The sequence below is a fragment of the Gadus chalcogrammus genome, chromosome 23, assembly GCF_026213295.1.
Source record: "Gadus chalcogrammus isolate NIFS_2021 chromosome 23, NIFS_Gcha_1.0, whole genome shotgun sequence".
In the NCBI taxonomy this organism is placed as follows: Eukaryota; Metazoa; Chordata; class Actinopteri; order Gadiformes; family Gadidae; genus Gadus; species Gadus chalcogrammus.
Window position 1 is genome coordinate 8,066,762 of NC_079434.1, and position 24,270 is coordinate 8,091,031.

The 24,270-nt window shown below is 44.5% G+C and overlaps 2 protein-coding genes across 2 annotated transcripts; one reads left to right on the forward strand and one right to left on the reverse strand.

The window, feature by feature from the left end:
- The first annotated feature begins 4,481 nt into the window (after positions 1-4,481).
- On the forward strand, positions 4,482-6,283 carry LOC130377648 (uncharacterized). Its single transcript, XM_056584804.1, has 2 exons — positions 4,482-4,643; positions 4,781-6,283. Exons 1-2 carry the CDS (start codon positions 4,482-4,484, stop codon positions 6,281-6,283), a joined length of 1,665 nt encoding a protein of 554 aa, XP_056440779.1.
- A 2,478-nt stretch (positions 6,284-8,761) lies between these two features.
- On the reverse strand, positions 8,762-19,128 carry LOC130377334 (B-cell receptor CD22-like). Its single transcript, XM_056584404.1, has 6 exons — positions 19,030-19,128; positions 18,627-18,881; positions 18,434-18,545; positions 18,295-18,355; positions 15,536-15,669; positions 8,762-9,196 (listed from the first exon to the last, which is right to left on the reverse strand). Exons 1-6 carry the CDS (start codon positions 19,112-19,114, stop codon positions 9,154-9,156), a joined length of 690 nt encoding a protein of 229 aa, XP_056440379.1. The 5' UTR covers positions 19,115-19,128; the 3' UTR covers positions 8,762-9,153.
- Between the last annotated feature and the right edge of the window lie 5,142 nt (positions 19,129-24,270).

Here is a 24,270-nt window from a genome sequence, read left to right on the forward strand (position 1 = left end):
GAGATATTTAAACACACCTGAATAAAAAAACAAATAAACAATTAAAAACGACATTCAAGCAAAACTCTATGAATAAGATTCATTAACCATAGCAATGCAAGTTACAAGTTAGTGTAGAGAAGGAAGCTGCTCTGACTTCTAGTCTGTGGTTCCAGTTGATGCAGTTAGCTGAACCGACAGCAAACAGCATTGAAAGACTTCCTTCCTCTTCACACCAAGATTCACAGAAGAAGGAACAGAAGCCTGGTAACTACTGGCCCCATCATAGAATCACATTTTTAGACCACAATGAACAGTACAAAGTGTCTTCTTCTTTCACCTTCTGCTCCTTACTCAGACACAAACAGGCAGGTCAACACACATGCACACATAGAAACACACTCACCCACACACACAGACACACTGACACAGACACACGCACACACATACACACACACACACGTAAACCACAGTGTTTCAGAGTTTTCCCTTTTGTCAAGTCTGTTGTCATTCTTACTTCTCATAGGGTTGCTATCCCCAACACTCATGTGTTCACGTTTGAAGTGATATATATATGTATTTTTAAACAATACTTTCTCCTTTATTTTCACAAAGACAATTTGTATCATCATACAATCATACAGTAAAGCATCCCCAAAATCCTCCCTCCCTCCCTTCCTCCCTCTCTCTCCCTCCACATACTTCAGGATAAAAAACGAATTGGTGGCATATTAAAAATGTAAAGCTAGTAACACTCACAGACCTCTCTCCAACCTCTCTGAGCAGACGACGGACGACGATGGAGAGGAATAGCACGCCAACAACTGTATGAAATGTAATTTAATGAATGAACAGGAGCAGAATGAGGGGGGACTGTCGTTATTATTATTATTTTTTAATAGACGTTACATATTATTATTTTTAACGGCAGCAAACAATGATCAAGCGTATTGTCCTGCTTCAATTGAATGAATGAGACACTATATTCAGTCCCACTATTTAAATCCTGCTGCCGGTACTGGTTCACACTCTGGGGTGCTTGTTTGACGGCGCTTACAACTCTGAGGTTCCTCCCATCTCCATCGGTAACCCTTCATTCTACAGTCCCCTAATTACTAGTTCTTTTTCTAACTTCGCTCGGTGTTTCACTATGGGAATCGCCTAGGCGTGACCTACTACTGGAAGCTCCAATTGCACCACGTCTGTCCTTGACAGACAGGTCGGACTGTGCCACAGGGTCCCGCCCCCTGCACTTATACAGTCGACCCGCCCTCCTCAAATCATTCTCGCTTTCTTCCCGTGAGAAAGCTACTCAAGCTCCCTCAGCTCATCTAGGTTAGCTTTAAACTGCTTAACAGTTCACAGACGGGCCGTCAAGGATTCCGTCGCCGAACGCAGTTGTAGGCTTTTAACCTGGTTCGGCTGAGTAATAACTTCGTAAGAAGCTATCTGTTACTACACCCGCTGGGCAGTGTCCGCATAAAGGCGAGCTGCTTCTCCGGTTACCCTGTATTTGTTTACAGGTGCACTGGTTTACGGTGTAGCTTATCGGCTAACGCGTCAAGGCGAGCTTACCACGGCACAGTACACATTAGCTTGTTGGCTGAGCCAAAACACCCGGAGAATAACGAACGCATCACGGCGAGTGAACTCTGTGGTATGCCTTCGCCCGCCACCCCCGCCAAAGGGTCGGCGCCGAAGGCTAGGGAGGCTGTATCCCGCCTGTGCCCCGCGTCATGTGGGGCCTCCATATCAGGCCGGGATCCCCACCCCATGTGCATAGCGTGCATGGGCATTAAACACGCTCAAGCTTCGCTAGCGGACCCGCATTCTCACTGCACATCAATGCCGGAGAAAATTCTGGGAAGGAGGCTAAGGGTGACGGTGGCTACCAACCAGGATCCCTGCCTGGCGGGTGCCCCCGCTATAGCCTCAACGAGCACCCATCAGTCCCACGCGACAACGAGCTCGGCGGACATGATGGAGGCGGCATCCCCGCTCGTGCCCCCGCTATTCGATAATTTAATTCTCGAGGCGGAACCGGGCGCTGAGGACGCAGAGGGCGACGGCGACGCCAACTTTGACTTCCTCGACATGGACGGAATTGAGGAGGAGGAGGACGACTCCACTTTTCCGGTCCAACTGTCCAGACCCCCTAGCGCCTCTGACGCTGTACAACCGATAGACGGTAACCTGTACGGGGTGTGCAAACGGGCCGCTGCAAAACTAGGCATTCAATGGCCTGCAGCCCCTGATGCTGAAGGGGCAGAGAGAGACCTGTACGACGGCAAGAGGCTCCTACCAGCCCAGCCGCCTTCTAAGCAGCTCTTACCAGCAGTTCCCATCTGCATGAAGGAAATGAGCCGCTACTGGTCCAGCCCATTTAAGAGCAAGCTTCCAACCAAGGGCTGCTCAAAGCTGGAGATCCACGGGATGGGTGAGCTGGGGCTGGCCGAACCCCCAGCTGTGGAGCCTTCAGTGGCTTACCACCTCCACCCAAACCGTCGCTCTCTCTCCGCCTCTTCAGGCATCTCCCTGCCTGGTAAGATGGACCGCCTCACCGCTTCCACTTACCAGAGGATGTATAAATATGCAGCACAGTCGGTATGCTCGCTCAATGCCATGACACTACTGTCTGCATATCAGGCTGAAATCCTAGAGGAAATGGGTCGCCAGCTAGACTCTGGGTCACCCAACCCTGCCCTCTGGGATGAAATTTCCATCGTCAATGACCTGGTCCTACGCTCCTCACGGGGCGCAGTTCAGGGCTGTGGTCGAATCATGGGACTCGCAGTCTCGGGTGAGAGAGCGTTATGGCTCAGTCTCTCCGGTCTGAGTGACGCGCAGAAAGCCGAGGTCATGGATGCTGCATATGACCCAACCAAGGGTCTGTTTGGTCCAGCGCTGGAAAAGATGAGAGAGACCAGCACTCTCAGGAAACAGGAAGGAGAGGCCTTCGATCTCTGCCTTCCACGAAAACTGGCTCCCCGCCCACCCCAGCCAGCGAGGTCAGGCTTTGCGGCCGCCACGGCGGCAGCAAGGGGAAAACAAGGGGGAAACAGGCCTCAGAAAGCCTACAGACCAGCCCACGCAGCTGGCCCACAGGCCGACCAACAGCCTAGGTCAGAGAACCCAAGGCCATGGGGCAAACACTCCTTCGCTGCTGCGGCAGCCAGGAACCGCTCTCCCCACCCCGGGGAGGGGAAGAGGAAGCGTGCGACCTAGCAATCCCAGCTTCTCCCGCTCTCCCCCCCCCATGAAGAAAAATAAACCTTGGGGGGGTAGAGCAAAGCCCCGAGTTCCATGGTTCAGGGACCTGGATATGTCCAAGTTCTCCATGGGCCCTTTCTCAGTCTCTCTCGCCTCACGTTCAGGGCGAACTGAGACAGGGGCAACGGTTGACACAGTGCCACCAAGCATTTTCCCAGTGTCACACAATAAACCCTGCATTTTCGCAACCAGGCCCAGAGCCAAGGGTGAAATGCACAAACCAAAACAAAATAAAAAAATGTCTTGGTCCCTACATTCTCATGGGGGGAGCTCACGCTTCTCCTGTGAGGGCAGACCTCTCCCCGTGCGTCCCGAGGGTGACGTCGTTGGGGCGCGATCACATGAGCCCGCTCGCTACGCGAGTGGAACAGTGGCGCGCATGCGCAGTTCACCCGTGGATCCTGTCTACGGTTTCCCAGTGACTGTTTGCTATGAAACCACCCAGATTCAACAACGTGTTGGTTTCTATGGCCAGTGGGGATTCGGCACGAATCCTAGAGGACGAAATATCGTCCCTGCTGCGAAAACAAGCGATCAGGGCTGTCCCGAACGAGCAAGCCCAACAGGGTTTTTACTCCCGTTATTTTCTCATTCCGAAGAGAGGGAGCTCGTCCCTTCGCCCCATATTAGATCTCCGTGTGTTAAACAGACACCTGCGCAAATACACGTTCAGGATGTTAACACACAAAGTGCTCTGTCGTTCAATCCGTCCAGGGGATTGGTTTGTAACGATCGATCTGTCAGACGCATATTTTCACATGGCCATCTATCCCGCACACCGGAAATTTCTCCGGTTCGCTTTTCAGAACAGGGCTTACGAATACCAACTGGTCCCGTTCGGGCTATCGTTGGCCCCGAGAGTGTTCAGCAGGTGTGTGGAGGCAGCACTGTCACCGTTAAGAAACAGCGGCATCAGAATATTCTCTTATCTGGACGATTATCTGATATGTTCCGGTTCACGCGAACAGGCACTCAGAGATTCTACTACGGTGGTAAATCATCTGAGGACTCTGGGATTCAGCATAAATTGGGAAAAGAGCCGTGCGGAATATTTGGGTCTCCACATAGACTCTCTCTCTTATCGCGTCACACTATCAGAGAGGAGACTAACGTCTCTCACACAGTGTCTCTCCCTCTTCAGGCGGGGAGAGACCGTATCGTTCCGGTTATGCCTACGCCTGCTTGGCCTTATGGCTTCGGTGATATCAGTAGTACATTTGGGTCTTCTGATGATGAGAGATTTTCAGCGCTGGGTCGCAGCACTACGTCTGTGCTCCCGTCGCCACCTGAATCGCAAGGTGAAAGTAACACCAGCGTGTGTTACCGTTCTCAGCCCGTGGTCGGTGCGCACGGTTCTGACAGCGGGCGTCCCGCTGGGGGCGGTGTCGTCCAGGGTAACCATGACAACGGACGCGTCCTTGGGCGGCACTCGCTCACTGAAACTACACGAGTTAGCTCGAGAAATTATCTTGTGGAGCAGCACCAGACTTCTGTCCCTTCGGGCGACACATGTACCGGTTGTCCTGAACAGAGGAGCAGATCTTATGTCCAGAGGAAACCCCCTGTACGGAGAATGGACTCTTCATCCACAGGTTGTCGGACAAATATGGCGGAGATACGGCTTGGCAGCCGTAGATCACTTCGCCTCGCTGGAAAACACTCAGTGCCCGTTGTTTTTCTCCCTGTCAGACGTAAGGGCTCCTCTAGGGGTAGATGCGCTGGCCCATCCGTGGCCAAACGTGCTGCTATATGCCTTCCCCCCTCTCAGCCTGATCTTCCCCACCCTAGCCAGGGTGAGAGAACAGAGTCTGCCGCTAATCCTGATAGCGCCGCGGTGGCCATCCAAACATTGGGTGGCGGAAATAGTGCAACTCCTGGCGGACGACCCATGGCCCCTTCCCCTGCGCAGGGATCTCCTCTCCCAAGCGGGCGGGGAGATTTACCATCTGCACCCGGACCGCGTAGCGCTCTGGGCTTGGCCCGTGAGATGTGGAACTTGAATGCGGCAGGCCTGCCTGCACAGGTCGTTGACACCATTCAGAATGCAAGGGCCCTTTCCACTCGCCGGCTCTACAGTGGCAAGTGGCGGGTTTTTGAGGACTGGTGCGACTCGAGGCACGCCATTCCATATCAGTGTTCCGTGGTGGACCTACTGTGTTTCCTACAGGGATTATTGGAAAAGGGTAAGGCCTTTTCCACGATTAAAGTGTACTTGGCGGCCATCTCAGCTTGTCATGTTGGCTTTGGGGATAAGCCTGCAGGGCAGCATCCCTTGGTTTGTCGCTTCATGAAGGGGGCGCGTCGCAAGCTCCCAGTTTCCAGGCCCCTGGTCCCTTTGTGGGATTTATCGGTGGTGCTGGATGCCCTGTCTCATCACCCTTTTGAGCCGTTGGAGACGGTGGGGATGAAGTTTGTGTCGCTGAAGGTGGTGTTGCTCTTAGCTTTAACCACAGCTAAGCGTGTGAGTGATTTACAGGCATTGTCTATCCGTCCTTCATGCTTGCAGTTTGCTCCGGGGATCTCCAAGGTCTGTCTACGGCCCAATCCGGCTTTTGTGCCTAAGGTGGTTGAGTCGACCTATAGGTGTCTCACGGTGGAACTGTCGGCGTTTCACCCGCCTCCGTTCTCCTCTGCGGAGGAGCAGAGACTCAATACATTATGCCCGGTACGGGCCCTACATCTATATGTGAGTCGGTCAGCTGCCTTTCGGAAAGGGGATCAGCTGTTCGTGTCCTGGGCCACTCCCCATATAGGCAAGCCTTTGTCCCGCCAGAGGCTATCCCACTGGATTGTGGAGGCTATATCTCTTGCTTATGAGAGTATGGGCTTGCAGCCCCCCCATGGCTTGAGGGCCCACTCCACAAGGGGTATGGCTACTTCATGGGCCTTATTCAGGGGAGTGTCGGTGCATGACATTTGTGCTGCGGCGAGCTGGGCTACGCCTCACACCTTTGTTAGGTTTTATAGGCTGGATGTCTCAGGGCCTTCTGTTTCTCAAGCCGTGCTGGAGACGATCTCACCAGACTCAAAGTGATGTTTGCTGCCTGGCTGAATTTGCATAGCTTCAGAAGACATATGCAATACGGGAGTGGTCTATATCTCCCATAGTGAAACACCGAGCGAAGTTAGAAAAAGAACTTTGGGTTACTTAACGTAACCCTGGTTCTTTGATAACAGAGTGAGGTGTTTCACCAACAGGTCCCTCCTTGCATTTAAACGGAAAGAAACCGGTATAGAATGATTTGAGGAGGGCGGGTCGACTGTATAAGTGCAGGGGGCGGGACCCTGTGGCACAGTCCGACCTGTCTGTCAAGGACAGACGTGGTGCAATTGGAGCTTCCAGTAGTAGGTCACGCCTAGGCGATTCCCATAGTGAAACACCTCACTCTGTTATCAAAGAACCAGGGTTACGTTAAGTAACCCAAAGGTATTTACCCGGTAAATATATGGTAAATCATAGTGTATTACTGGGTAATTACCACTGGTAATAAGAAGGTAAATACAGAGGACTTACCCGGTAAATATATGGTAAATCATAGTGTATTACTGGGTAATTACCACTGGTAATAAGAAGGTAAATACAGAGGAATTACAGCTGAAGTACTAAGTAAAACCTCCACTATTACCCATCAACGCAACTAAGTATGGTGTAGTTGTAACTGTTTTAGGATGGTAATAACTCAGATATTATTGTGGACTTCCTAGGAATTTAGGGCAACCAATTCTTAGAAACACCTATCAATTCAAGTTACACTTGTAGTTATCATAGGTTTATGTTGGTAACAGCATAAGTTTATTGATGTACGTTTAATGTAAGTTTAATGTATCTACAAATCAGCATAGCACTTTCCAATAAATTACTTTTCCTACATTATTAATAGCTACACCCACTTAGAAAGGGGGTAACCCTTCCTTTTACAGTGCCCTAATTACTAGGTACTTATCTGGTAAATATAGTAAATATAGTATATTATGGGGTTATTAACACTGGTAATAAGAAGGTAAATACAGAGGACCTACAGCTTAAGTACTAAGAAAAACCTCCACTATTACCCATCAACTCAACTAAGTACCGTGTAGTTGTAACTGTTTTAGGATGGTAATAACTCAGATATAATTGTGTACTTCCCAGAAAAGTAGGCAACCAATTCTTAGAAACAACTCTTCTTGTACCCATCAATTTAAGTTACAATTGTAGTTCTCCAAGGTTAATGTTGGTAACAGCCCAGGTTTAATTATGTACTATCTAGAAATTGACATAGTACTTTCCAATAAATTACTATCTCTTATTTAGTTATTGTTCATAGCTGCTGATGTTTTAAGGACAGCAGAGACGCGCGGCTGTTTCCAGGTGGGGCTGAGCAGCGCAGACCGTCTTCCAGTGCTGTTGCGGTCACAGTGATGTTTTTATCCTCAATCATAATTTCATAAGGTTTAACGTGTGTTGTATCGACTCCAGACCACTGCACGTCAACACCATTCCAGTTGCAGCGATTGTTGAGATCAGGCCAGTCAGATCTAAACCGAAACCGGCGGCATGAGTGTCTAGTTTGCCATTTGCTTTCTTACGGAATCCTAGAAAGCTGGGTCACAGATAAAGGAGCTTTTGTACACGACTTTAATGATATCTGTGTACACTTGGGGCAGGTGTATTTCCTCCAGAGCCCTTATCATGATGTTACGTGGGAGAGTTCCAAACGCGTCGCAGAAGCCAAAAAAACGTAATCGAATTTTGCACTCTGATGTTTGAAATCATCTTTAGCCGTTTTTAAACAAAACACATTCATCAAGTGTATTCATGTCTGGTTACTTAAGTCTTACTTCTCAGAGGGTTGCTATCCCCAGAATGTGGGACAGAACAACTCTAGAGAACAACACTCATGTGTTGCTCAGTGAATGACAATCTTTCTTTTAACAATAGTTCATTCTATTTTTTCCACAGACTATTTCCATCATCCATCTCTCCATCCATCTCACCGTCTCTCCACATTGAATAAAAACACTGAAAACACCTGCAGAAAACAACCAGAAGAGCATGGAGCATGAGTGCTTTCCGAATCAGTTATGATATTGTTGGGAAGAAATCAAATACATTTTAACAAATTACCAAGTAAATTCCAGCATTGAATTTTGATCAAGTTGGTTGAGTATGAAAAATATAAATAAAAAGATGGGCTTATTTTTTTTCTGATTTTTTTTGTTTCAATACTCATTTGATCTATGGATCGTTATTTGCTTGATTATTAAAAATTGAATGAAAGATCCCCTCTCTTACTAAAAAGACTGCTTTTCACAGTGATGATGGGACCTGAGTAGAACGTATTGTATTGCTCTTAATCACAGTCACAGCCTTAAAGGGCTTCACAGGCCCACATTAAAGGATTCTAAATACTGGCTAAACCTATTGAAAACTCATATCTATGCGTCTACTTAATGAAGAAGTGTTATGACTAGACCAACCTCAGGAGAATGTGACAATAGATTGAGTCAACACATTAAAAGTAGTCTTTATTTAAAAACAGTTAAAAATATCAGAATGAGGCATGAATATTTTTTTTTTGTTAATGTAAGCATCACGTAAGGTCAAAGGTCCAATGAGATTGGACACTTTAATTTTCACGTTGATTGATTAATATATAAACAATTGATTAATATAGCGCAATAATGGTAATGACAATCACAGGATCACCATACTCAAATAAATACCATTAATAAAATGCAAAGATCCCATATTTATGATAGAGAAGTAGAAAACAGTAGAAAACAGCCTTAGGATGTTCAGCAAACAATCAGCCATCCTATTGTCCTGTTTCAACTGGATGAATCAGACACTATACTCAGTAACACTATTTAAATCCTGCTGCCGGTACTGGTTCACACTCTGGGGTGTTTATTTGACAGTGCTTACAACTCTGAGGTTCCTCCCATCTCCATCTGGTCCTGGTCCCTGAAAGAAAACAGAGGAGATATGAACTTCAGTCTCCCTGTAAAGCAGATCCATTAAGTTATAAAACATAGTTTATGTTGACCACAGAGTAAAGGACCATATCTGTTTGATCTGAATGGACACAGGGGACGGTAGATTACTGACGTCAGGGGTCAAAGTTGATCCCTCGACACAAACACAGGAGGGGGCGGAAGTTAGGACGCTGGTCTGACGCATGGTCTGACGTTGCTCGGGGCTTTCTGTGTTTTTTCACGCTTTTTATCTTTGTTTCTTTTCATAATAATAGGACTAGTATAGATTTAAGTTAGTGTTAAGGAAAGTAAGGGGTTTGAGGCCCATGGCTTCTGGGAGCGGGGGGGCTCAGGGGGGTAATTGGCAGACAGTGTGTGTGGCAAAGGGGGGGAATAAGAGAATGGCATCTAGTGAGAGACCTGAAATATCAGGAGATGGTGGAAGTAATGTGAGGAGACCTGGAGCAAATGAAGAGTTTGTGGTGCTGTTTAAAGTTAAGGGGGCTAATCAGGGAGATCCGGGCTTTAAAGCTATGAATCCATTGAAAATAACTAGCTCTTTAGAGAACCAGATAGGCAGGGATTTTCAAGCAAAAATATTATACAATGGAATGCTGAGAGTTTGCTGCAAAAACCAGAAACAATATGATGATGCCCGGGCAGTGGAAAAGTTGGTGGTTAAGGTGGAGAGTTTGGTCCCTAAAGGAACTCAGCAGGGAGTCAGGGGAGTTGTGTATGGAGGGGTTTGCTGGTTTATCGGAGAAGGAAATCTTAGAAAATGTTAAGGGCGGCCAGGTATCTGAGGTACTGCGTTTTAGGCGCAGGGAGGGAGCTGATGGGGATCCACCGGTCCTATTAACATTCACGGACAGGGTGCTGCCACAGAGAGTGTTTTTAGGAAGTATGGCATATCAGGTAAGGGAGTACATTAGACCACCGCTGCGCTGTTATAATTGCCAGCGATTTGGACATGTGGCTGGGTCTTGTCGGGGGAAAAGAAAGTGTGCAAAATGTGGTGGAGATCATGTGATTCAAAATTGTGAGGCAGAGGCTCCGAAGTGCCCTAATTGTGGTGGAGATCATGCAGCAGCGTTTCGTGGATGTATGCACTCAGTCCGGGCTGGGCAAGTGCAGGCTGTAAGGGAGAAAGACAAGGTGTCATATGCAGAGGCAGTTCAAAGAGTGGCTAGAGAACGCACCGATTCCACTGTTAGGGAAGGAGCAGTGTTTGGGGCAGCGAGATGTGCCAAAACTGTTGCCGGCGCTTCCTCCTGACATGTTGGTTTTTAATAAGGAGTCATTTTTGGCTTTTGTTTCTGATGTGTTGGTGGGAGCTCAAAAAGCAGCTAACAGGTCAGACATCATCTGGCTAGTGGTGGGGGCAGCCGAAAGGTTCCTCGGAACAAAGCAGCTGCCAGAAAAATTGCATCAATTCATGACAGAGACTCAGGGCATGGACACGTCTCAGTTGACGAGGCCCAACAGTTTGGAGGATGTAAGTGATGATGATGAGGTTCCTTAACGTTTGAATGTGGTTTATTCTTCAATGGAATGCCCGGAGTCTGATTGCGAATGGCCAGGAGTTAAAGAGATTTCTTAAGGAATTTAAAGAGGCTCCAGATTTGATTTGTATTCAAGAAACATGGCTAAAGCCCTGTCTTGATTTGGTAATTCCAGGATATGAGTGTTTGAGGTTGGATAGGTCGGATAGATCAGGTGGGGGTTGTGCAACTTTTGTAAGAACGGATTGCAATATAGGAAAGTTGATGTTTGTTCTTGTGGTGAGTGTTTGGCTGTGGAAGTTTGGAGCAGGCATGGCTCTATAACTGTACTTAATTATTATAACCCCTGTAAACCTTTGGTATTGTCGGATTTTGATGATATAATGGAGAAGGTAAGGTATCCTGTTATATGGGTTGGAGATTTGAATGCGCATAATCCTTTATGGGGCAGTGATCACAGGGATAGTAATGGTGTGATAATAGAAGATTTTTTTAGATAAGTACGGTCTGGTAGTGATAAATGATGGAAGGCCAACTAGGTATGATATTCTGAGAAACACATGTAGTCAACTAGATTTATCAATCGCTTCTTCAAATCTAGCTAGAACTGGTGAATGGGATGTAATGGACAAATATACTCTTGGAAGCGATCACTATCCAATTATTTGCAAGTTTGGTAGGGATTTGAGGAGAGAAGTGGAAGGGAGGGTTCCTAGGTATAATTTTTCTAAAGCCAAATGGGATAAGTTCCAGGAGAGTGCTCAAAGCTTAATTGGAGAGGTTGACAGTGAGGATTCTGTGGACAATTGGAATTCTGCCATTAGCTTCGTGCTACATGAGGCTGCTCGTTGTTCCATTCCTGTGAAGCAGGCACCTAGGCCCCGTATGCTGGTCCCATGGTGGAATAAAGAGTTTGACGAAGCTGTAAGGAATAGGAATGTAGCATATAGAAGATTAAAAAAATACCCAATAATGTTTAATGCAACAGAGTATAAAAGATTAAGGGCAGTGGCAAGAAGAGTTATTAAAGAGGCAAAGAGATGTAGTTGGAGGAAGTTTTGTGGTATGCTAGGTCCTGAGACTCCAGTAAGGCAGCTGTGGTCAGCTGTACGTAAAATGTCAGGGGTATATAAAAGCAGATCAATGCCTGTGTTACAGAAAGGAGTGAGTGTAGCAGTTTCCAATAAAGAAAAAGCAGACATGTTTGTTGAAAGTTTTCAAGCAGTGCACAGTTCAGGGAGCCTGGGAGTTGAGAGATGTAGGAAGAGGGCAGAGTTGATGACAGTTAATCAGTGGAAATTGGAGGGGAGTTTAGATAATGCTAATCCCATTAATCTGTTTTTTACTATTAAGGAGTTGAAAGAAGCAATTATGTCTGGGGCCAGGGACGTGCACAGGGGGGTTGCTCAGGTTGCTTGGGCAACTGCCCATATGCCCTCCTCGACTCAGGTTGCCCTTCCTTTTTTTTTTTTTTTTTAATCATTTAATGGATGCAGAATTTCATGTAGGCCTAGATAAAAAAAATCGCCACTCAAAACATTTCATAAAGTAAGCGTAGCCTCATTCAATTCCGTTCGGGCACTGAGAGTGAAAGTCAGTAGGGGGAGGGCAAACTCTGCCACGCGGCAACAGCTTTTGAAAGCTGCTTTACGTAGCTGCAGCGCTGCAAGCGACCGGAACACCGGCACCTGTGAGACGACTGCCTAGATGTTGTCGGAAAAGGTGAATTTGAGATGTATAACAAACAAACAATCATCATCACGTTTTATGAAATGAATTACAATCTTCATAAATCCAGGCTCAGTTTGCCACGTAACGTTTAGCCGAAATAATCAGACAGACAGCTAGCTAGCTTGCAGACAAGCAGCCCGTCTGCACATTTTTTGGTAGGCAAACTAAGCTACATGTCTGCTTAAAGTTAGTTTCTAACATTTCGTTTTAACAAGAAGAATAAAAGATGGAAGTAATGCATCACATGAATTCTTTCATTCAAAATGGTTCATGCCTAAATCTTATCACTATTTTGGGTATTGTTTGTTATTGTTAAGTGAAGCCGAAATGCCCAGTGAAAAGAGGAGGATTCAGGAGAGAGAGAGACAACTAAAGGAGGCAGCAAAGAGGAGCACATCACTACAGGGTAGTGATGTGCTCCGAAATCAGTGTGGTCAAGAGCTGCTGTCTGACCTCCTCCTGCTGTCCATAGAGAAGGACATACCAATCGACAAAGAAGAGGTTCTGAAGGCTCTCTTTTGAAGCTTTGCATTTTTAATATGTCAATTTGGAGAAACTTATCAGTGACTTGATAGGATGTTGTTTAATTATGTTTGTGTTCATGTTATGTTCTTCTTCAAGTCATGTTTTTCTGCATTATCGTTAGTAGTAGTTATTTCAGTGTTTTACTTATTTGTATTCATATATTAATAAAGACCCTTTTATTCTCAGTCCTTCATATAGCCTGTCAGTTGTTGTTGTTTTTTTTTGGGGGGGGGGGGGCTTTTTTCAGGTCAGAGCAACTGCCCCTCAAAATTCCTGTGCACGTCCCTGTCTGGGGCAAATACTACCCCAGGGAGAGATAGGTTGTCATACGAGTTATTTAAACATCTGGATGATATGGTACTCGAGGACATTTTGGCTTTGTTTAATACTGTGTGGGCAGGGGGTTGTTTGCCAAAGGAATGGAAACATGCGGTTGTGGTCCCTATCTTGAAGCCAGGCAAAGAGGCGTCCGACCCTAGTTCATACCGTCCTATAGCACTCACAGCATTGCTATGTAAAATTATGGAGAAAATTGTTACTAATAGATTAGTGTATTTTTTAGAGACCAAAGGACTCTTTGTTGATTTTCAGAATGGTTTCCGAAATGGGAGGTCCATGATGGGTTACAATTTTAGTTACAATTTTAGATCAGGACATTAAAAGGGCATTTAGCAATAAGGAAAGTGTAGTCGGTGTATTTCTGGATATTGAGAAGGCGTATGATTCCTTGTGGAAGGAGGGTTTAATGATTAAAATGTTTGATTTAGGAGTGAGGGGGAGGATGTTTAATTGGATTAAGGATTTTTTAACGAATAGAACTATACAAGTCATGGTGGGTGGCGTTAGTTCAAAGAGTGTAGAAATAGAAAATGGAACCCCACAGGGAAGTGTTATTGGTCCAGTTTTATTCAATATAATGATTAATGACATCTGGAAAAGAGGGCGAAATGTTGAGTTTATTTTATAGCAGATTCAAAGAGCATTGGTGTCAGTAGAGGAATGGGGGAACACATGGGGCTTCAAAATATCTGCCTCGAAGTCTAAATATATGGTATTTGGCTTTAAGAGGAAGGTGCCTAATATTGCATTGAATATGTATGGGTCTCCACTGGAGAAGGTAAAAGCTTTTACATTTTTGGGCGTTTGGTTTCAAGAGCGGATGACTTGGGCTGGCAGGGCTAGATGTGCTGCAGGCCAGGGCTTTGAGGCTTTGCTGTGGGGCCTTCAGAACTTCCCCAGTCCCTGCTCTGCTTATTGAAATGGGAGAAATGCCCTCATGGTTAAGGCGCATTAAGTTAGGGTTGCAGTACTAAGTGGGACACATCAAACTTTTCCAGCAAGGTGCCTGTTACAAGAGTCTGACAGAGCCAATAAGTATAAAACATTTTTTGTAAATATAAATCAGTGGGCTGTGCGGCTGGGTTTGGAACAGGTTAGTGTAGCGGAACATACAAGCTGGCTACCTATGCCATATTGGGTGCTGCCCGAGCTGAATATTGAAATGGTCTTTCTACAGGAAAAAGATAAGGAGCTGGTAACTCCAAAAATAGCAGAACATCTAAACTCAATCAGAGACAGTACTTTGATTATTTTTACAGATGGATCTAGAGACCCAGTTAGTGTGAGAGCTGGATTTGGGATGTATGTGGAGCAGCTTGGGGTGAAGATTGGCCGGCGCATCTATAATGGGAGCTCTGTTTTCACATCTGAGTTAATGGCAATCCTATGGGCTTCAAGGTGGATTGAAGAAACCAGACCTAGAGAGGTTATCATCTGTTCTGACTCTGCAGCTGCTCTGGAAGCCTTAAAAGGGGGGAAATCTAAGGCTCGACCTGATATTGTTACTGACATTCTTACTGTGTTTTTTAGAATTGGGTTTAGGTCTAACATATGCTTTTGCTGGGTTCCGGGACACGCTGGGGTTGGGGGGAATGAGCAGGTGGATCAGATTGCAAAACAAAGTTTGAGTAGAGAGGTAGATGTTCATATATCCTGGGGGAGAGTGGAACTGAGAGAAATAATTAAAGAAGGCTTAACGAAGGAATGGCAGAGAGGGTGGGAAAAAGAAAGAAGAGGTAGACACTATTTCTCTTTACAATCTCAAGTTAAAAAAAGATGTACCTGCACTTTTCAGTCCCGTAGGGACTCAGTTAAACTGTGTAGATTGAGGCTGGGTCACTGCAGGCTAAATAATTTTTTATTTATTGTAGGAAAACATGTTTCTGGTTTATGTGAATGTGGGAGTTCTGAGACAGTAAAACACGTTTTTCTGGAATGTAGAAAATATAGGACACAAAGACATGCACTATTTGGTAGACTGTTGGTCTTGGGACTTGGAGGTCAGGCTTTTTCAGTTTTTTCCCTGTTTGGGCACTGTGATAATCATAAACTGATCTCTAGGGCAGTTCTGCAGTTCCTGCATAGAACAGGACTATATGTAAAAATTTAGTTAGTCATCGGACCTGTGGAGGGCAGTAATACGCTGGACAGCGTCCAAACTGCCGGAAACTGAAGAAGAAGAAGAAGAAGAAGAATGGACACAGGAGCCAGTCAATCAGTGAGGCACTTACTGGTTGTCTGAGGCAGAGGTGTGGATGATGGCACAGTGATGGCCATCCTGCTCTTCTATTGGTTCTCTCTGTGCTGCATGAGCCAAGCGATTGGTCAGAGCTGGGACGTTTTCATACACAGGAACAGGAAGTAGCTGATGGAGAGTGAAGACAGAAGAGAACATTAAGAAAAAAAACTTCACACTTCCTGAACACAGTCATGAAGGTCTTGTGTTTCTCGTTCATTAAGAATCATTTGGAGGTGCGTATTGGTCCCACCGTGCATCATAGCAAACATCCCTTTGTCAAGCCTTGACTCTTAAATCGGAAACAATGATAATGAATTCCACTGAAATCTATCAGAGGAAAAGCGCAGATGACCTGACCATGTTGCTAATGCACCATGGCAATGTGGCACAGCAAGCAACCAGGAGCTGTTCTATTAATAATATCATACATATGGTTTAGCTTCAGCTGGTTCACATGATGTGCCACTGGAAGAGACTGCCAAGTTTAAACTCCTGGGATCCTATGTGTTCTTGGAAAGGCATTAAGATGTATCTGATTACATTGTTTTGCATAAACTGCATTACATATTTTAGTTTCTGTGATAAACCAGTGTACCAGGCTTGGCCTGCACAATCATTATGGCACTGAATAAAGGCTATAAGCAATAGTTCTCTAACTCTTGATGAAATTATGTGATGCTACTTCTACCAGGATCTTACTCTTACAAGTTCCTTTAACTTGTTCTTCAGGCCAAACTAAATGGATTCTTTTGTACCATGATGTAGAGACAGCTGTAGAGGCCAGTTCCTTCTCTACTGTGTCCTGAATCTTACAGAATCCTTTCCCGTTACCAGTAAGGCTTCCGCGTAAAGAAGCAACTTGCACTCAACTCCCCTATCATAACATTGACATGAATCAAATACAAAACATGGCCAAGAATTTATCCCAGGGGGACCCCACAAGTAAACTATCTGGCCACTGATACAATCCCTCTGACCTGGCCCACCATCATCTAGGCGTCAAATATAATTTAAACCTCTCTGTTGATTTGTCCCTTTGCCAAACAAAATGGTGTTGTCTCCTGTATCAAAAGCTATGGTTAGATCTAACAGGACCATTCCAGTGTAATTTTCTCTGATGCTTTCCATCTTTATATCATAATAAAACAAGTTGAGTGGAACAAGCAGTACCGCGGGAAGTAGGGGTGCTGGGGGTGCTGCAGCACCCCCTGTCCAAGGCCCTGTCTTATCACAGAAAACGATCATTTCTAAAAACTCCGGCCAAAGTGGAGATTTCTGAAAACGCCGGTTATGCTTAACGTCATGTGAGCGCCCGCTGTACCGAATTGGTCCGAATATAAACACAAACCCCATTGTAAGACGACCTATATTTGGAAAAAAGATTTGAAAACCAGATCTTGTTTTTATAAATAAATAAATTGTATTCATTGAAATAATATACGAAAATAAAAAGGCATAGAATAAAACACTGCATTGCCATTAAACAGTAGTGCCAATCGGCCGTATTGATGTGTACACCAAAGACTATTCCTGACACTCCTCTGCCCCGCTGTGTTCGCTCTGGCTGTGGTCGCTCCGCACTGTTTCGGCACTTGGCAAAGCGAGTCATCCTCGCTGCTGTCCAAGGCATTTTGAGACGCAGCATTTATTTTATGCTCATATGACCTAGTGCTGAAAAAAAGTTTGATGAAAAAGTGTGAGGGGAGCGGTGGTGCGCTAAACTTGTTCTGTGAGCAGCTGGATGTGAACCATGGTGTGAACTAGGGATGAGTCGGTCGCGACCGATTCGTTACAACGAACGAATCCCGAACGTGAACGACAAGAACTGGTTCCCCGAAACAAGAAGAACTGGTTCTTTGATTCTTTTTTTTTAAACATAAACCAAAAATATGGTCACGTAAATAAAATATACAAACGAACAGAGCTTCGTCTCCCCGCGACTTATATTGATGAGAACAAGTGTCTGTGTAATGTGTCTTCTTGAACCAGACTGTAGACAGATAGTCTGTGCTTCCTGTGCTGACTTGCTGTCCTGGCCAAAACTCCAAAAGATAGAGGGACCATTATTTCCAGAGCTATAAGCCAAATCTGAGACAAAGGCAAAGCCCCAGTAGAGAAGCGTTGAAGTGATGAGATGAAATACGATCAGTGTTTAAACTGACGTTAATCTATTTTATCTTTGTTTAAATAGATCATCTCGAAGATAATTTGCTTGAACACTTTTCTTAATCTTTCGGGCTCACTAAAATGTTCATTAACTGCATTTTTTTAAAAGCACGCTTGGTTTTAGCTTGCCTGATTTCTAAGGTTATTTACTAATCGTTAATCTTGCACGTTTTTAAATGTCTAAAATATCATTAGTAATCCATGTAGCTGTCTTCTGTTTTTAATCATTTTATATCGAGGGAGTAAATGTATCAAGAACTAACCAAAGTATATTTGAAGATAGCCCATGCTATATCTATATCGTCACAATTTAGTTCACCTGACCAATCCTGCTCCCTTTATGTGCGAATAAAACACACTTTTGTGGAACGCTACAGAAAACACATGATGCACAGATAGGATTTGACGTACGAAAGAAAATAGCTTAGCTTGTGATCTCTAAAGCCACTGTTTAAAACGCCTGACAATTACCCGATACAATCATAAAATCTATAAATTATGCTCTATTCCATTGGTTCTCAAACTGTGTTACGCAGTAGTAGTAGTACAGGATGGGTTAGTAATAAAAGGCCTCCTGTGTCTCACCTCCTCTATGGTATCTGGCCTTCCTCCCTGTCCACATGCTTTCCTGGAGGCCCACTTTCTTCTGGAGAAGAGAACAGAGAGGTGAAGAAGCAACAGCAGAAGTGAAGGAATGGAAAACAAGAAAGAGAGAATATCTCACCTCATCCAGAGGAAGACAAGGAGGAGTACGGTGGCCAGTAAGACAACAATGCCTCTCACAGCTACTGTTGTTGTCCTTGATGATGATGTCGATTTCAAACACTGAATACAAACTACAACATAAATAGGCTAATGTTTAACTGTGTGCCTGTGTTGAAGGTGTGTGTGTGTGTGTTTTTGAAATGACCAATTACCTTTAATTAACAGAAAGGTGGAATTATGAAATCCGATTGCATTATGGGCTTGGCAGTAATAGTTTCCTCCAAGCTCAGATGTGATATTAGTGATGGTGTAGTTCTGTCCTGATGCTTTCACTGAGTCTTCATGTTCCCTGAACCAGGTGTAGTTAGCTGCTGGGTTGGCATCACTGCTGCAGCTCAGAGTCACTGAACTGCCCTCCTCTATTTCGCCAGAGGGACTCACGGTCACTGAGGGGGTCTTTGGAGCATCTGTTAACAGTTAGCATTTAATTAATTACATAAAATGCCAGTGGTTTTGGTCCATTCATAGTAAATATTCATGTAGTTCTTTACCCTAAAAGCCTAAAAGGTTGTCTGCATCTTCTTATTGTGTCAGTGTACTGTGGACTGGACTTACACACTAAAGGAGAGAGGAAATGTTCATATCCTTCAACAGCACATGAATAGCTGTCTCCAGACTGAATGTAGATCCAGTAGTTCATTCCCTGTAGTACATTCTGTCCATTTCTGAACCAGATGTAGCGAGGGTCATCAGCTAGACCACACATACTGTGACACTCCAGCTTTGCCTTGGTAGGATCGGTAGGGTGAGGAAAGGACACCTTCACCTGGAGGTCTGAGAAGAAGTTACACACAATTATACTCAATAATAAATATAACACACACACACACACACGCGCACACACACACACACACACACACACACACACACACACACACACACACACACACACACACACACACACACACACACACACACACACACACACACACACACACACACACACATTATAGTTTACCTGTTACAGATAACGTCACTCCAGGGTCACCAGTATATTTCCCACCTGGTAGGTTTGTTGTGAACCTAAACTTGTAGACAGCAGAGTCACTCTGTCTCAGGTCTCTGATTCTCAGGGTACATGTTCCATGACATCTGGACCCGGTGCAGCTGACCTCTCCACAGCTGTATACAACCCGACCGGTATAGTCTGTATCGTTTTCCAGATCAACAGGATACTTGTTTCCTTTAGTAAACCACAGTGTTCTGACTGTGTTAGGGCGGTATTGTACTTTGTCAGGGTATTCGTAAGTGCAGTTGATGTCAACCATTGCTCCTCTTAAAGCGCATACATTACTAGATGAGTACGTAACTCTCCAGTCATCATTACCCTGAAGCACTGTGAAAAAACAAACACATCTCATTGAGAATGAACAAGACACAGGTTCATCTGATGAACAGATCAGAAGATACATAAAGAGATGGAGGCTGGTGGGTGGAGATGGAAACTACAGATACATGCTGACCACTGAGCTGTGAGAGGAACGTTCCAGAACATCATGTGACACCAGTGAAGTAGCCAGGTGGGTATAGAGTTCAGACCCCCCCTTAAATGCAAAATGTATTATATTACACTACACTAACTGAATAACATACACTAACAGTTAATGAATAATGGTAGTGTTTAGTCTCTAAAGGCCTCGGCCCTATGGTCTATGTGCTTCTGTTTGAGCAATGCGACTATAAGCTTTGAAATTACTTAGATGTGGAGGCAAGGAATATAGAGTAGATGGGAGGAGGAGAGGAGACAAGGATAGGATTGAAAACAAGGGGTTGAAGTGGGAATAGTGGCAAGGAGACAAGGTAAGGAGGTGAAAAGAGTGGAGACATGGAAAAGAGTGGAGTAGTGACAAGAAGGAGGAGAGGATAGGAGTATAAGAGAGAGAGCAGGAGACAGGAGAGATGAGGGAGGACATGAGATGGCATGCAGTGTCTACCGTATCACTGAATCAGAATTTTAACGTTGCAGAAGATTTCATGCATAAATCATCATTCATAGAATAAATGGGGGAACAATATTAGCTTTTGACAAGTTGTTTTTTAAAAAAGTATGAAAATAACTAAATAAACCCTTCGATGATGTAAATAGTTCAGGATTGACTAGCAACCAGGAAATACCCCACATATCTCAAATGAGTATTGTTATCTTAAAAGCAATACTTTCAATACAAGAGGCTGTATACAACTTGCAATGAAGTGGTATTTTCCAAATACTAATGAACCATAACTGTAGTATGTAAAGTGGACCGTTCTCCATTATAGTGCTTTGTTAACCAAACACTGCGTTCTAGAGGGTGATTCTTTAATGTACTATTTACTATTATTCTATCTTCAACATGCTGTGGTTTCACCCTCTCCTTATTCCAGTTGCTTGGTTTTCATGTTATTGAAAATGTTCAACTAAATGTTAACATAAATGAACCAACCTGGTACTGACAGAAGGAAAGCTAGAAATCCTCTTGCTGCTGATCTTAAATTCATAGTGAGTCCTATCTTCTCTCACTATGTTGTTCTGGGGGATTCTTAATCACACTTGCACGTAGAAAATACAATGAAAGTTAATGCAAGGAAAAATCTCTGAATTATATTTGTTATCGATAGAGATAAAAGTTAGAAGTTACTGTAGAGGAGGAAGCTGGTCTGACATCTAGTCTGTGGTTCCAGTTCATGCAGCGAGCTGAACAGAAAACAAACAGCATTGAAAGACTTCCTCCGCTTAACACCTTCACACGCAGCACAATGAACAGAAGCCTGGTAACCACTGGCATATAATCACCTCTAAAACCTTTACAATCTTCTGTCCTTCTCCACCTTACTCACATATGTGCATGCAGGCAGGTGAACACAAATACACACAGATTTACAAACACACACACAGATATGCAAACACAAACACACACACACACACACACACACACACACACACACACACACACACACACACACACACACACACACACACACACACACACACACACACACACACACACACACACGTGCATCATAGTGTTTCGTGGTTTCCCCTTAAATCTAGTCTGGTTAAGTGTGAGTCTTAATTCTAACAGGGTTGTTATCCCCAGGATGTGGGGCAGCACAACTCATGTGTTAACCTTTGAAGTGATGATTTATTTTTTAAACAATAGTTTCTCCTTTTTCACACATTGAAAATGTCTATCATCAGACAATCCTGTACCAAAGCATCCCCATTACCCTCCCTCCCTCCCTTCCTACCTCTCTCTCCCTCCACATTCTTCAATATAAAAAACGAATTGGTGGCAGATCTAAAATAGTCACTTCAGTCACTTCCTGGTATTCTGAGAGAGAGGTGTGGCTGCTGGCATAGTGACGTCCATCCTGCTCTTCTATTGGTCCTTTCCGCGCTGCAGGAGCCACCTCATTAGTCAAAGCTGAGACGTTTACATACACAGGAACAGGAAGCTGATAGGGAGTGAGGACAGAAGAGTACATTTAGAAAACACTTTACACTTCCTGAAGACAGTCCTGAAGGTCATGTGTTTCTGGTTCATCTAGAGACCCTTGGTGGTGACTAGTGGTCCCGGCATGCAGGCAGCTGGAGGCCTCACTTCAAGTCCTTCCTGCAAGGTCTATCTTTCAACACCATCTTCATCCCATCGCCTCATCCTGTTTACTGGCAGAAGCCTCATCAGATTCCAAGTTTTTCCTCAAGATGTCACAGTAGTTCTCAGACTACAATTCCCCCTAGACCTCAGCCTAGAACTCACCCTAGATCTCACACTAGATCTCACCCTGATAGCAAACATCACTTTGTCAAGTCGTGACTCTTAAATCCGAGACTATAATAATGAATTCCACTGAGGTTTATCAGTGGAAAAGCGCAGATGACCTGACCATGTTGCTGATGCACCATGGCAATGTGGCACAGCAAGCAACCAGGAGCTGTTCTATTAATAACATCATACATATGGTTTAGCTTCAGCTGGTTCACATGATGCCCCTGGAGGAGACTGGCATGTTTAAACTCCTGGGGTCCTATAAGGGTTCTTGGGGAGGCATTTAAGGCGTATCTGATTGCATTGTTTAGTATTAACTGCAATCTATTTTTTTGGTTTTTGTGATAAACCAGTGTACCATACTTCAATCATAATGGCAGTGAATAAAGGCTATAAGCCACAGTTTTTTAACTCTGAAATTAAATTATTTAGAGTGGCAGCAGAAGAATGGTAACCAGGTCACCAGATATCATTTGTTGATTGTCGCTCCAAGATAAGGGACATTAGGTTTGGATGTGATGCTACTTCTTCCAGGATCTTACTCTTACAAGTTCCTTGAACTTGTGCTTCAGGCCAAACTAAATGGACTCTGTTGTACCCAGATGTAGAGACAGCTGTAGAGGCCAGTTAATTCTCTAATGCGTCCTACTGATTCCTCACCTGTTACCAGTAAGGCTTCCGCATAAAGAAGCAACTTGACCTCAACTGCCCCTATCATGACATTGATATGAATCACATATGAAACAGGGCCAAGGATTTATCCCTGGGGGATCCCACAAGTCAACTCTTTGGCCATTGATACATTCTCTCTGACCTGGCCCACCATTATCTAACTATCAAATACCATTTAAACCTCTCTATTGATGTGTCCCTTTGACCTGAACATTATCAATTAAAGTCGTGATGTGTACTGAATGAAAAGCCTTGAGTTCATGAACAGGACCACTCCAGGGTAATTGTCACTAATGCTTACCATCTTTATATCATAATAAACTAGGTAATGGTCAATGACAACTGATTGACCATTACAAGGGTAACTACAAGAGAGCTTGTTCGTGTTTTCACATGTGTTTAAAAATCGCCAAGTAAGATACACTTTCCTGGCCTGTAAAAACATTGTGACTGTAACATCAGTTTCTGTTTGGGAAATCAATAGGACACTCGTACTAAAAGGGAGGTTGTTCTAGGCAGTCAAATGTCAACATAAGTTATCTCCAATGTTTGGAATGTGCTAAATCTAGAATCTAGGAATGTTCCAAATCTAGACACTGGGATGTACAGTCTCTCCTAGCTACCGGTCTAGAGCAACAGAGAAGGACAGTTACTAAGGAAACGATTAGAAGTCTCTGTTGTGGTCTTGTGTTTTGGCCTCAGGGCATTTCCACCGTGTGCCTTAGTAAAGGATGGGTTAGTAATAAATGGCTTCCTGTGTCTCACCTCCTCCACGGTATCTGGCCTTCCTCCCTGTCACCATGCTTTGCTGGAGGCCCTCGTTCTTCTGGAGAAGAAAAGGGAAGGATGAAGAAGCAACAGGAGAAGTGAAGGAATGGAAAACAAGAAAGAGAGAATATATCACCTCATCCAGAGGAGGACGAGGAGAAGTACAGTGGCCAGTAGGACAAAGATTACTCTTACAGCTACTGTTGTTGTCAAAGGTTACAAGAGAGTGGAGACGAGGAGGAGCAGAGGTAAGGAGACAAATAGAGGAGAGCAGATAAGGAAACGAGAGGGGGCCAGAAGAGGGCGAGGAGAACTGGAGAGAGGAAGGAGAGAAGGAGAGAGGTAGGAAGTGACTACCATATCACTGAATCAGAATTCCAACATAGCAGCAAAAGATTGATATGTCATGTCTAAATCATAATTTTTTGAATAAATAAACATTTTGATTTTAACATCTATTTTTCTCAAAATGTCTTAAACTGACTTAATTAACTCTCCGATGATGTAAATAGTGGAGGTTTTCCTAGCAAACAGGAATTGCCCAACATAGCTCAATGCAAACACATATTCTTTCAAATAGGGTACTTTGATCCAAAACAAACACAGT